The 14816-nt window shown below is 40.4% G+C and overlaps 2 protein-coding genes and 1 pseudogene across 8 annotated transcripts in view; 1 reads left to right on the top strand and 2 right to left on the bottom strand.

Annotated features, from left to right (window-relative positions):
- Nucleotides 1-14816, top strand: part of LOC115661854 (uncharacterized) — a 72138-nt pseudogene that overhangs the window by 17785 nt on the left and 39537 nt on the right.
- The window catches only part of LOC115665936 (ISWI chromatin-remodeling complex ATPase CHR17-like), a 69455-nt gene that overhangs the window by 6319 nt on the left and 48320 nt on the right, over nucleotides 1-14816 (bottom strand). The window lies entirely within an intron of this gene.
- LOC115661858 (disease resistance protein L6-like) lies at nucleotides 140-7123 on the bottom strand. 7 transcript variants are annotated; one of them, XM_056316818.1, is made up of 6 exons: nucleotides 6341-7123; nucleotides 4892-5984; nucleotides 4319-4660; nucleotides 2133-4238; nucleotides 1549-1862; nucleotides 140-516 (listed from the first exon to the last, which is right to left on the bottom strand). In XM_056316818.1, the coding sequence occupies exons 1-5, from the start codon at nucleotides 6997-6999 to the stop codon at nucleotides 1626-1628; spliced, it is 4437 nt and encodes a 1478-aa protein (XP_056172793.1). In that variant the 5' UTR covers nucleotides 7000-7123; the 3' UTR covers nucleotides 140-516; nucleotides 1549-1625. The 7 variants fall into 7 exon arrangements, with proteins under 7 accessions (XP_056172793.1, XP_056172776.1, XP_056172784.1 ...); XM_056316801.1 differs by having other exon boundaries at nucleotides 846-1862; XM_056316809.1 differs by lacking the exon at nucleotides 140-516 and adding an exon at nucleotides 594-958.

The following is a 14816-nucleotide window of genomic DNA, read 5'->3' on the forward strand; positions in this document are numbered from 1 at the left end:
GCGCAACTAAAACTGCTGTGAACACCTCTTTAAGTGCACACAATTTTTCTCCCCGTGCCCTTCTAGTGTTTCCTCGTAACGGAATATTTAGGTACTAATAAGCAAGTTCTATTGCCTGTCAATGAAGAGAACACACATCCAAATGAAGAGCAATATTCATTCTTATGGCCCCACAAAACGGATTAATAAACAATTAGGTTTGCTTAAATAGCCCTTTTAACCCCAAAAACATTACGTGCGATGCCCCAAATTGCACAATGAATCCCTCTGCCCTGCTCTAATGATTTCTCTGGAAAAAAGGGCCAAACATTCAACTAAAACTTCAAACCGAGTTTAACAGATTTAACATTTTCATCAATAGGCAATGACTTCCGTCACTAATATTCAAGTTTCTATCACTCAACAGGTGAATACCACCCCAAGATTGTGAAAGGGAATTTAGTTGACATTATATGTCACCCTCATTTTCCTTTACTTGGTCTTCATTTGTACAACTGCCCCATTAGCCGCAGCTACCTACATAGAAAGCTCTTTGTAAGTTTCTCAAACTCTAATTTCTTTCAACAACATTAGAAACCGGCAAAAAAGCAGGTTGCTGAGATGTCTCCCTTAGCACTTCTTGTCAATCTTAAACCCTAAAAGAGTGCTCTAGTACAGCTTGAGGTGAATGGAATTCTATCACAGAGAATCACCTAGGCACAACCATTTCCAGAAGATGTAGGTGATAATGGAGTTCACACAAGAATCCATTTACATGATTTCTGACTCCAATGAGACTTATCATATGTCCTACACACCAGTAATACTGAAATATTAGCCTTTGACTATAAGATGATTTATGATACCTCGGAGAAGCTAAGTAGCTCCTCTATCCTGCCACAGATGGAAGTTTTTCTGGGCGAACTATTGATGCCGCTACCCAAGTGAAATTCGTCTTTCTCCATTTTATAACTTCTCCCTAACATTTGCAAATCTCAGTAAGAAGCACGCCTATTCTGGACAATAAACTGAACATAAGCATATCAATACAGAGTGTCTGTCTTCTTCACAGTTGCAACGATGAGTTGATTATGCCGTAAAGTTCCAGGATGAGAACCATAGTTATATGACCTTCCAGCACACATTCCATCTAATTGTTTACAGCATAACAAAGTTATCTCCAAAGCAAAGCGAGGTTATCAACTTCGAAATATATGAAGCAGCAAATCGACAAGGATCTCTAATAATTTGTTACATGTCAAATAAAAACTATGCAATCGATATGAATACCTCCAGCTGGGAAACATAAAAGCAAGGAGAAACCATCCAAATAATATATAGCCAAAAAAGCCAAACCAAACAAGGAAAATAGAACGAATATTTGAAAATAATTAAGAACCTTCTGGTTGTACAGATGTATCACAATTTCAATAGCTTCATCAGATTTTCAGTCATCAACTCGTGAAAAGGTAATTAAAAAAGTGCATGTGAAACTTTGCTGTTCATATATGTGAAAGAATTTGATTGCAGAAAAGGGAAAACAATTGTTTGTCAGATGAAATAGGTTACCTCAAGTTGTCTAAAGTTTGAACATGAGGGAACAATTTGTGGTCGTGGATCGAGAAGCTTTCAAGAGCAACGTGCACTTACTCCTCATCTTCTCCCCGAGATTCAGATTCGTTGTCTTCTCTCTCATCTTCAGATTCAGATTCGGCATCATCTCCCTTAGATTCAGATTCGTTGTCTTCTCCATCATGTTTAGATTCAGATTCGTCGTCTTCTCTGTCCCATGCATTGTCTTCTTCCAGAAATTCGACTCCCTTCTCCGAGCAAAGCGAAGAAATTGCCTCCACATCTAATTTCTTGCACCGATTTATTTCAACCTTTCGTAGTCCCATCAAGCTCGATAGATTAGGCAACTCATGTAAAGATTTACAAGTATCAATCTTCAATTTTTCCAAAGATTGTGGTAGTTCGCCTTGAATCTTAGCCAGTCTACCACAGCTACTTATGCAAACCTTTCGCAACCCCTTCAAGCTCGACAGATCAGGCAACTTCCGTAAAGATTCACAGGAAGAAATCTTCAATTTTTCCAAAGATTGTGGTAGTTCGCCTTGAATCTCAGCCAGACTATCACAGTAACTTATGCAAACCTCTCGCAACCCCTTCAAGCTCGACAGATCAAGCAACTTCTGTGAAGATTCACAGAAAGAAATCTCCAATATTTCCAAAGATTGTGGTAGTTCGCCTTGAATCTCAGCCAGACGATCACACCCACTTATGCAAACCTTTCGCAACCCCTTCAAGCTCGACAGATCAGGTAACTTCTGTGAAGATTTACGGAAAGAAATCTCCAATATTACCAAAGATTGTGGTAGTTCGCCTTGAATCTTAGCCAGAAGATCACACCCACTTATGCAAACCTTTCGCAACCACTTCAAGCTCGACAGATTAGGCAACTCCTGTAAAGATTTACAGAAAGAAATCTCCAATTTTTCCAAAGATTGTGGTAGTTCGCCTTGAATCTCAGCAAGACTACCGCAGCGAATTATGCAAACCTCTCGCAACCCCTTCAAGCTCGACAGATCAGGCAACTTCTGTAAAGATTTACAGGAATAAATATACAATTTTTCCAAAGATTGTGGTAGTTCACCTTGAATCTCAGCCAGACTACCGCATCTTCTTATGAAAACCTCTCGCAACCCCTTCAAGCTCGACAGATCAGGCAACTTCCGTAAAGATTCCCAGGAATCAATCTCCAATTTTTCCAAAGATTGTGGTAGTTCGCCTTGAATCTCAGCCAGATTACGATAGCTGGCTACATGAAGACATCTTAGTTCGTTTGAATAACTTAGATCAGGTAGGATCTGCAGCTGGTCAAGGCCTAAAAGCCGCAAATCTCGTGGTTGCATCCGAGCATATGCAAGAATTGCCCCCTCATTTAATTTAGCGCAATTTTCTATTACAACCCGTTGTCTACCCGTCAAGCTTGACAGATTGGGCAACTTCAGCAAAGAAGGGCATGAAGAAATATCCAACCTATCCAAAAACCGTGGTAGTTCCCCTTGAATCTCGACCAGATTAAAACAACGGTATACCCAAAGACTCCTCAGTTTGTTTAAATTGCTTAGATCAGGTAGTATCTTCACCTGTCCAAGGCTCTGAAGCGTCATATCTCGTAGGTTCTCCAGACAACCAAGGCCTCGAATCTCTGCAATTGCAGCGCCCGAAATGTGGAGAGATGATAGATTCGTCAAATTCGATAGATCCTCCATGGAGCAAAGTGAGTCGCAATCATCCAAACATAAGGAGGATAAACTTGGGGGAAGACTCGGGAGGTGACGCAGTTTAGGGCTCGAGAGTACAAGTGACTCGAGTTGAGGAGGGAGGCCTGTTGGTAAGGGGGTAATCCCGCACTCGAGGTCATGTGACTTGAGTTGAGTACGGAGGCTTAGGTCTGTTGGTGAGGCGGTCTCACAATCAAAGCGCAGGGCCAAAGACTCCAGCTTGCTCAAGTTCCCCTTCCACCGTGGTATTGGATCTTCCACGGGCCCATATGATTTCCCATCATAATCACATCCGCTAAATCTCAGATCCAGTTCCTTTAAATTAGTGAGGTTCGAGAGATCTGGAAACGTGTCCATGCACAACTCCCACAGCCGTAAATCGATGAGACTTTCCGGAAGCCTCGGTGGTAGCGCGTATATATCCGCCCCATCCAATCTCAAGATCCTCAGGGATTGATTTCTGGAGATGCAATTGCCAATATTCACATGGTAACCCTTGCGATCAGACGTTCTGGAGGCACGTATTTCTTCGAGCTTCTCAATCGTCCAAAAGGCATCAGGTATTTTGCTTATGCGACTATACTGCATCTCCACTACTTTCAAATTTTTCAATTTTCCGATGGAATCAGGTAGTTCTTTAATCCGTGTGTAGGATATATCCAACTCAACTAGCGATTCCAAATTCCCGATTGTATCTGGAAGCCTCTTCAATGATTTGCAACCACTCAGAGATAGGTATTTAAGGCTTGCAAGATCTCCACCCATCTCTTCTGGCAGCCTCTGAAGATTCTCACAATTGCTTACATCAAATGAAACTAAGCATTTCAACCGATAAATCGATCTATCAATTTCGGTCAATGAATGACAAGTCGATAGGATCAAACGTTCTAAATTTGAATGAGCAGAGAAGTTGGGGGTTCTCTTTAAGTGTGGGCAATAGGACAAATCCAGAACTTTCAAATTCTTCATCACCTGTAAAAGAAAAATTATGCGAAGATTACTTTTGAATCTCATAAGACGGAATAATAAGTGTTGTCTAGCATATAAGATACCTCCATGTGCCTCCACCCCTTCCAATCATCCGTGATTTCACTGGAAGATAGATCAAGAATAGCCACATTCTCCATAGAGAAATTTGCAATCTTAAATGTTGGGGGAATACGATGCCACGAAAGCCATCGTAATTGTGGAAGGAGATCTGAATTCTCATTAGTTGGAGGAACATTTGATGAAGATTCGTGCCAAAGAAGCCTTGCTTCTGCACAGAAATTTCCCATCGAACCGCCCACTTCAAGGAACCTTAAATATGATAGACTCTCAAAGCCCTCATAGGTAAAGCGATACTGCCACTGATTGTCCAACTTGAGACATAAAGCTTCAACTTCTGTTTTCCCCTGCCCAAAGGGAAAATTTTAACACAAAAAAGTTGAAGGGAAACACATCAATTCAAGTCCACTATATTTAGCGGTTGAAGTTCAGTACTATCATTCCCGTAATCTTAAAAGAGCAAAAATATAGGTTGAGGAAGTCGTAATTGTGCTAAACAACACAAAAAGTAACTGGCTTTTTATTTTTTGAAAAAAAAAATCCATAAATACTAGGAATTTATATCGGGGGTATTTTACCTTGCGTATCCTCAGCAAATCTGATCCTTCTTTAGGATCCCACACCCTATTTTGCTTCTCTATTTTCATCTCACTTTTTTGATGAACAATATCTCTTCCAAGGTCTCTGAGTTGGTCGTGCATCCACACTTCATTATCCTCTATAATCTTAATCAAAGACATGTTCTGCAAAACTTCCATGGTTTCTTCCGGATATTTCGATTCATCCCAGAAATGAATCAAAATGTCTTTGTCATATCCAATGAAAAAACAAGCTATATCAAGGAATATATGCCGTTGCTGAACATCTAATGCATCATAGCTTATTTTTAACTTACTCCGAACTGTCGCATGAGGAACATTTTCCAACTTCTTCAAAATGAGATTCCACTTTTCCTTTTTAGTGCCACATAATAATGAACCTATCACCTCAAGAGTAAGCGGAAGGCCTCCAGCAATGCCTATCGCCCTTTTGGATTGGTCGATATACTCGTCTAAAGGAGAATCTCTTCTGAAGGCGTGTTTACTAAATAGTCGAAGAGATTGATTGTCATCCATATAGCTAAGCTCATATTTGCAGTTCACTTCAGGAATCTCAAGAATATCTTTGTTTCTTGTAGTAATAATAACTTTGCTCCCTCTGCCTAACCAATCACGCTTGCCTACAAATGCTTTAATATGATTCCGTTCTTCCACATCATCGAGAAGAAGGAGGACTTGTTTATTCAACAACCTGTCTTTAATTGTCTGACTTCCTTCATCAACGTCTTTTATATCCATGCATTCGGTTTTGAGGATTTTAGAGATGAGCTGATTCTGCAAGTGTTGAATGCCATTTTTTTTTGACGTTTCTCGAATATCACTAAGAAAGCAACAATTCTCAAAATCGCGTGAAAACTTATTGAAGATGATTTTGGCAATAGTCGTCTTTCCGATGCCACCCATCCCATGGATTCCTATAATCTGTGTTTCACTTGTCCCAGCACCTATCATTTTCATGATTTCATCCACTTGGTTATCGTCACTGACCAAGTAGTCTGATACTGGCAGAGAAGCCTTTTTCAACTCATTGAAAACCTTCTGCGTGAATGTTTGCACGAACTTACCTTCTCGCCTGGTGTTTGTTTGAGGTCAAAAGGCAATGAGTTAGAAAACTGAGTTGAAACAAGCTAAGTTTTGACAAGACCAAATTAAAAACTACTGACCAATTCTAAATCTGTTCTTCAACGATTTATTCCATTTAGATGAATTAGCAGTGGCACTTAGGGTTAATGAATGACCTAAACTAACAAAAAATGTTGCTGGGAATGAAATGGGACAAAAAATGAGATTGTGCCATTATTTAGTGTGATTTTACGGTATAACTTCAATTGCACACAATTTAATACACAAATTTAGAAAAGAAACCAATTAAAATGCATTGAGTTTAACGATACAAGGCACATGAGACGGAATGCTAAAAGCAGTCACCTGTTGGGCATGCTTTGCAGGTCGTGTCCGTTTATTTCCCCAACTGCACGGAGAGCAGCCCTCCAGTCTCCGATAGTCTTTTGGTCATATCGCTTCTTGCTTTCATGTGAAAGAAAGGCCTTTTCATAATCCCCAGTTTGGTGCCGAACCTCTGCAGGCGCAACATCATAAAAAATAGGGATGATCTTTTGTCCCCCATTATTCTTGCACTCGACCATTTGGACTACCTCCTTGAGACACCATACACTAGAGGCATAATCTTTCGAAAAGATAGGGATTAAGATCTTCGACTGCTTAATTGCTTGGAGAAGTTCAGGGGCAAACTCTTCTCCTTTGCGGAGATCTTCGTCGTCCTTAAATGTGCGGATTCCTGCATCTTTAAGTCTAGTGTAAAGGTGGTCGGTAAAACCTGCTCGAGTATCTGATCCTCTGAAGCTCAAGAATACTTCATAGTCATATCCTAATGGAGGAGGCATTTCAGGTACTTCTGTTGAAGTGTGAGTACCAGAATCGCCTCCTGCTGTTCCATCGTTTGCAGCTGCATTGTTATTTGCCTCCCCTCCCTCGATCTCCTTCGATCTTCTCTTCAAGAAAAAAATGAACAGCATAGCAGCAAAAACAGGGGCAGCAAGAGATGAAAAAAGTTCGGAAGCCACCATGATCACAAGTGAGTACGAGAATTACAAATGGAGATCTCTGTGGGTCACTAAACGTAGAAGACGGGATAGGCTAGATACGCAGAGAGTTGAGGGCCAGTTTGCTAGAATTGGTCAATAAGAACGTTTCATTATAGCCTGTCAAAGTTGACGAATGCAGGTTTTTTCAAAACCAAAGTGGCCCCTCCTATCTCAATTCTTCTATTTTATCTCCACCGTCATGACGCAATTTAAAAAAAGAAAAATACAATTGCGGGGTAAATAATTGCACATAATTGTAGTGTCACTTGTGGGGTTGGGGTGACGAGTCGGGGCTATTTTGGGGAAAGCAGCCCCCGTCTGGTCATATGAGTCGTTGTTCCTGTGCCGGATCGCGGAGATTTTCTTAAACGTTTTTGGCTCCCCACACACGCACACACCCACCAATTTAACATTACTTGTAAATAACCCGGATTTATTTTGTTAAACTTCAAATGACGAAGAGCCCGTGCTTATAGAGTAAAAGCGCACATCTTTTATAACAACATCAATGAAAAAAAAAGACTAGATACTGCTAACAATTGTAATTAAGATGCCATTAAGCAAAACCCGTTAAGCGAAACGGTGAAAGCATGTCATTTTACATATTATCATTGAAAATCCCCAGAAATCATTGAATTCGTGTGATGGAATCATTCATCAGATACTGCTGGCCAAAAGAAAAAAATCATCTATCAAACGGTGGCCGCTGATCAATCAACTATGGAAGTAATTAACCCAACGGGGACCCCAACGGTCATTCATGGCGAAACGGTCCCGTGAAAATCCGAGGAAAATCTTGTGCCTTTGCGTTGTCGTCAAGACTTTAGTCAAAAAAAGCCCGCAAGGCAAAAAAAAAAAAAAGAACATGAGGATGCATTTCGGTGGCAAGAAATCATTCACTATTGCTCCTTCCTATTTTGCCCCTTCTTTTCCCAAGGAATTCCGTTTCATAGTGTCTTCTTAACCAGGGGTACTAGATCGACACGTCAGTTAAAAAGACAATGTGCGAAGCACAGGTTGACCTAGAAGGAGCGTTATGCAATGCTTCACCTAGTCACCTCAAGTGCGGCCAACCGAATTTGACATGGTGTTTACCTTAGCCACTCAAGGTGTGACATCCTAAAAATTGGTCCATTTGGGATTTATGAAATATTTAGTTTTATAAATGTACTTACAGTTAGTTCTCGCCCGGAATTGATCACTCCTGGGATACTAACTATTAGGGAAAGGCTGAACCAGGATTTAGATTCGTACGACTAAGAGAAAATTCGATTGTGAATTGATTTCGACCATAGAAATCGTCGAGGTGGTATTTTGAACCACTGTTGGCCGATCCAAGGATAGTCAGGGGTCAGTTCGTCACTGTCATAGTAGCGGATCGCGGGTGATTCTGCCGGACCACGAAATGAATTGACGAATGATCCTGAACCTATACCGAACGATCGTATCCCTCGGATCTAGTAATTGATCCTCGCGATTTAAATGACAACCGAAGTCGTCACGAACCGGATAAATTTGCACGTGACTCGATTTATTATTAGTCACTGGTCGACTATGCGAATTTCCCCAAAAATGCCGCCCGTTAGTCTGAGAAACGCTCGAGTTGCGTTTATTAAAATTTAATTATTTAAATTTAGCCCAAATTGGACACCGGAAAATTTGGAAGTCACAACGAAATGTTAGGACGACGTTGCGGTGTGAACGTGCACCTTTGGTTTATTCCGGATTCTTCAGAAAAATTCGAATTTGACAAGAAAATGAGGAAGTGACCGTTTTGCCCCTAAGGCTTTTTAAAGGGTTAGTTTTATGAGGCAATGGCGTTTTGGTCATTTTGCCCCCAAAGTTGGAAAAGACACAATACCCTTGGATATTTTAAAGCAAGATTTGATCCGGGCCGTTGATTTCAAGATTAGATCGAATCTCGACCGTTGGATTAAAAAGGTTAGAGAGGGGCATTTTGGTCATTTCTCCACTTGGGTCAAAACTTGGTCACCAAGATTGACCAAGTCTTATCTCTCTCTCTCTCTCTCTCTCTCTCTCTCTCTCTCTCTCTCTCTCTCTCTCTCTCTCTCCATTCGGTTCCCCCTCCCCCACCGAGAGCCTCTCCTCCGATCACTCTCTCTCTCCGCCGGATCGCCGGCCACCGCCCGCCGTGCCGCACCACCGCTGAGCCGCGCCGCCGTCCCCGACGATCGCCGCCGCTTTCCGCTCTAGCCGCGTTAGTCTAGAGTTCGGGTAAGTCGCGCCCTAAACCCTATTTAGGATATCGGGTATTAACAGACTGGCTAGACACGGGTTAGTTGGTTTAGGGGTTGATGAAAGTGATTATAGATGGACTAGAGGAGAGTTTGATCCCTTATTGTGTTTATGGATGTTCATGTGGCTGTTGGATGTTAGTTTGGACATGATGGAATGAGTTTTGGCGGGTGAAATTCGGTAGAAATCAATTCGGGTTTGAATCCTTGAGGTTTGGTGTGATTCTCGGATTCGCGGTTACTGTACCCATCCAGTTTGCTATTTTTGTGGAGAATTTTGTGGGCCGAATTTGAGAAAGTTTTCTTCATGAAAGTTGCTCCCAATATCTTGAAGTATAACATATTTTAAATTTGGAATTTTTGGAGGCCATTTGGGTCGCACGAAAATCCATTTTCAGACCGTCTTGAAACTGCCCGGAACACTGTTCATCCCGACCTTCTTGTCTTGCCGAATTTTTATAAAATTTTCCAGATCTATTTTCAATATACTTCCTTCGCAAAAGTTGTTGACGACTGTCATTTCTATGACATATAAAAATTTCAAAGCTTTTTAAGGTGATTTGGGTGTTGAAAGAAATGTATTTTGAGGACAAAACAGTCTGTTAGAGCGAACTGATTTTGGTCTGATTTCGAGGGACAAAAAGGCATGGTTGCAGATTGAAACGGATTTCATGTTCTTCATAACAAATGTTTATCAAGATGTTTTTTATGATATATCCAAAATTTAGAATTTTTGGAGTTTGTTTACTATTTATTTTGATGGGATTTCGGTCACTGTGTAAACTATCCAGATTTACCCCGATTCCTTGGATGTTCATTTTTATGAGCGGATTGGTGGGGGTGTCGAGGTTGAATAGTTGCTGCCCTCGTGACCGAAATTGAGGCTTGAATGTGTGTTACATGAGTTGATTTGAGGATGAAATGAGAATGTTTCGGGGTTGAAGTGAGACTAAGTAAAATGCTAGACATTGTGGATTGAATTGACGAGCTTAGGGTTCGATTTAAGGACAAGTGGTGTCGGTTTGGTGTGTGGTAGTGTGGCTGGATTGTGGTGTTTAATATGGTTGGAAATGAGCTTGAGAACGCCGAAATTATGCTATGGTCTTGGTTGTGATTGTGGGCCCGTTAGCGGCCTTGTATGTATGTTGAATTGTGACTTGATTGCTTGAAATGCTGGTCGTTATGTGCACGCTTGGGCTGAATTGGTTTTAATTGTCAATTGGCCGTGTGGAATGCTTAATGAGCATGAGAAGGTGCGAGAATTACTGCGTGTACGGGCCTTGTGTGATTGGCCAATTTATTGGCAAGTGGATAATGAGCATGCGAATAAACAAGAAATTGTGTGTGGTGTGGCAAGTGTGATTGTGGAAATCCCTGAGGCGTGTACTTCAACGCGGGGAATTGTGCCGTCCTGAGGCGTGTACTTCAACGCGGGACGATGCCCAGTATTACGGGAAGACTGCCAACCTGAGGCATGTACTTCAACGCGGGTTGTGCAGTAGGTGGTAGGTGTTGAGCCTGAGGCGTGTACTTCAACGCGGGCAAGAAACATGGCCTGAGGCGTGTACGTTAACGCGGGCCCTGAAGTGTTGTGATAAGTGGTTGCAGTGGACCTGAGGCGTGTACTTCAACGCGGGTCACTGGCGAGGTTTGAGGAAGCAATGTAATAAGCCGGGAATAAGCGCGTGAAATAAAATGTAATCGCGCATGTGATTGAATATGTTGTGGTTGTGGCTAACGTGTAGGTTGCACGCTGGAAAGGCCCAGGTAAGTCTTGATTGTATGCCTACAGTGTGATAGCTGAGTGTGATTGCTTGTTGTGATTATCTGGAGGTACGTGATAGCCTAGGTGGGATTTATGGTGTGTGCTTATTGAGATGTGATCTCATGGTTGTTTCAACCAATAATTTCAGAACCCCAGCCTGAGCAATGAATCTTCCTCCGCCGCCGCAGCATTTTGGGATACCGATGCACACCGACCATGATGTGGTAGAGTACCCAACAGACGAGCAAGAGATTCAGAGGGATTCAGACTCGAGTTCTGAGGAGTCGGACTCGGAGTGGACGCCATCTAGAGGGCGTAGGGGTTAGTTTTAGGGGTTGAGTAAAGAATTTTGAAGTGTCTCATTTTGGAGATAGGGTATACCCCGACTATTAGGCATATTTTGGATATCGGGGATATATGGTGCAGAAGTTCGATGTGCATGTAAATTACATGCATCGTATATGGTGGATGTAATATGGTGTGCATGTGCATATTGGTGGTTTTGTAAGATGTGAATATTATGGTCTAAGTTGAATGAGAAATGGTTATGTGTATTCTCCCTATTCTCCTCAGTTTTAAATTGTCCGGGTGTTTATGATTCCCCTGATCGTTCTCTATCTCTGATGATCGTAAGCGAGGTCGGCGATACCCTGAGATATTGCACAAATCAACCAGTTAAGGGTGTCGCGTGCTTGATAGGGTTCAGGGCGTGACATAAGGCCCCCAGAAGTTTCCTCCGAATATTTGTCTTCCCCGGAGAAAGGGAATACGGAGAAAACTTACATGGAGATCTCTCCACCATTGAGATCGTTTTTACCAACTTCGCTTTTGTTCAAACAATTCTAAAAATCGTGCTAAAGCTGATTGTTGATGATTTTGGCTATAGTCGTCTTTCCGATGCCAACCATCCCATAAATTCCGATAATATGTGTTTTACTTGTTTGAGCACCCATCGTTTCCATGATTTTATCTATCTGGTGATCGACACTGATCAAGCAGTCCAACACTTCCAGATAAACCTTTTATAACTCATTTTAAGAAAAATGGTATGGAAGAGATTCTTGCTTTGCTTTTGTCCTTTTTCGCTATGCTTTTGAGACCTTAACATTCATCCGTCCAACTTCTTTTTAGCCCTTCACTTTTGTTCCTCTCCTTTTCGGGACAAGATAGAATATGAAGGGATATGATTGGTCGCTTAGGATCTCTTCATTGGAATCAATTATATGGTCTACCGACATTCAAATCTGACTTCTATCAATGACGTTAGCTTGCAAACACTTGTAGAATTTTGTTCCGAAGGGTAATACTTTCCCAAAAAAAGAAAAAAAAAAGATGGAATTGTCCCTCACGTTCTTCCTCCTTTATTTAACTTGGGGTTAGTTTGTATGATGAAGGATCATTTTTGGGAAATTGTTTTCCGTACTTTCTAGTGTTTGAATTACATAAAACTATTCGATCGATGGGAAACGTTTACCATGGGCTAAAAAAAATAAGCTTAGAGAAAATGACTTGACAAGAAGGAATCGTTTTCCCGGATTTCTATCATAATTTCTTTGTGATCGTTGTAATTTTAATGGACTACAAATTAAACAAAGACGATATTGATTCGAGTTTATTAGTCATTACATGTTACTTTTAACGATATAAACTGCCCTTAGTGGGATTTTCGACTTGTTTTTACCACAATCAAATTCTTCTGGTTTACTTTCTCTAAAATTGAATTTCCTAAAAGCATTTTCCAGCAACAAAAAAATTCTCAGGAAGACAAACGCACCTTAAGAGTTTGTTTTTATATGATTTTCGATTTTCATATGATAGAATTTGATCAAATTAAAGGAAATCGCAAGATGAAATTATCGATGAACATGAAAATTGGAGATGGATTTATTGATGTGTGATTTTTGCGGGTGAATGAGACAATAAATGAATCAGTGTTGGATTTGATAGAGTGATCTAGTTACATTTTTTTTTTAATCTTTTTGATGAAATCTCTTCATTTATGGAAGCTTGACTATGAGGCACGAATTGCCAAATAAAATGAATCATCGGTGTGATTCTTCTTCTTCCTTTTTTTTTGTTTTTGTTTTTGGTCGATGTGTGTTTATTTCTTGAGCAAAGCTGGTTCATCATGGACTATTCAAAGTCCAAGTCTTCGTTAGACAAGGGGCCAAGGTAGAAACTCTGAAATTATCTACTGAACTTATTTATCAAATCTACGGTATAAACATCTTGTTGCAATATCTAAATTAACTTGATACAATTGAAAGGTCAGGACTTAAGATTTCATGTCAACTTAATACAAAACTGAAAGTTTATATTCTCCGTGATAAAGTCGAAAGTTCAAGACATTTTTAACAGCAATTTGGAAAGTTCGAGATTCTCTAGATTTGGAAAATTCAGTTTTTCCAATTAAACCTTCTTTAAAAGAAAATGAGAACCGTTTGTATTTTCGCACTTGTATAGTATCTATTTTCATAAATCCATTCATTCACTTGCTAAAATGATTTGATCAATATCACTTAATATATCAATTTCAGTATACTTATTAACATAACTTGTAAATAACCCGGATTTATTTTGTTAACCTTCAAATGACGAAGAGCGCGTGCTTATTGAGTAAAGTGCACATCTTTTGTAACAACATTGATGAAAAAAAAGATCATATATTGCTAGCAATTGTAATTAAATTTCTATTAGGTAAAACCGTCATGTGAAATGGTGAACGTGTGTTATTTTACAGATTATCATTGAAAATCCCCAGAATTATTGAATTTGTGTTATGGAATCATTCATCAGATGCTGCTGGCCAAAAAAAGGAAATCATCTAATCAAATGGGGGCCGCCTATCAGTCAACTATCAAAGTAATTAACCCGCCGGGGACCTCAACCGTCATTCACGGCGAAACGGCTCGAGAGAATCCGAGGAAAATCTTGTTAAAAGAGCAAAGTGATAATAATGAAAAGATCTAAAGCAAAGAAAAGGAAGATGGGTCATGCTAGTGTGGAAAAGAAAACCCACCAACGCTTTTTAGCGTGCGTCTCTTACGTCGTCGGTAGGACTTTAGTCAAAAGTAGCCCACAAGGCAAAAGAAGAAGAAAAACAACAACAACATGAGGATGCATTTCGGTGGCAAAAAATCATTCACTATTGCTCCTTCCTATTTTGCCCCTTCTTGTCCTGAGGAATTCTTTTCATAGTTATATTCACCAGAAATCGTCCTTGAGATCTTGTTTTACCATTTTCACTTTTGTTCTGACTTCAGTCGCGGGGGCTTGAATATCCGGAAGAAAGCAACAATTCTTGTAATCGTGCGAAAGCTGATAGTAAATGATTTTGGTAATAGTCGTCTTTTCGATGTCACTCGTCCCATAACTTCCGATGATTCGTGTTTCACTTGATTGAGCACCTATCATTTCCATGATTTTATCTCCTGATGATCGACGACACTGACCAAGTAGTCCAGTACTTCTCAATAAGCCTTTTTCAACTTAACTTTTAAGAAAAGTGGAATGGAATATATTCTTGCTTTGCTTTTGTCCCTTTTCGCTACGCGCTCGAGACCTTAACATTTGTCCACCTTCTTTTTAGCATTTCACTTTTGCTCTTCTTCTTTTCGGGACAAGATAGAATATGAAGGGATAGCGTTGTTCACTTTGAATCTCTTTATTGGCATCAATTATGTGGTCTATGGTCATTCAAATCTGACATTTATCAATGACTTCTTCTTTTTTTTTTGGGTCTGGATTTATCAACGACGTCAGCTTGCAAACACTTGCGC

This window comes from Syzygium oleosum, unplaced genomic scaffold (assembly GCF_021117445.2).
Source record: "Syzygium oleosum isolate NSW1041296 unplaced genomic scaffold, Sole_v2.1 Sole_v2.01, whole genome shotgun sequence".
Classification (NCBI taxonomy): domain Eukaryota; kingdom Viridiplantae; phylum Streptophyta; class Magnoliopsida; order Myrtales; family Myrtaceae; genus Syzygium; species Syzygium oleosum.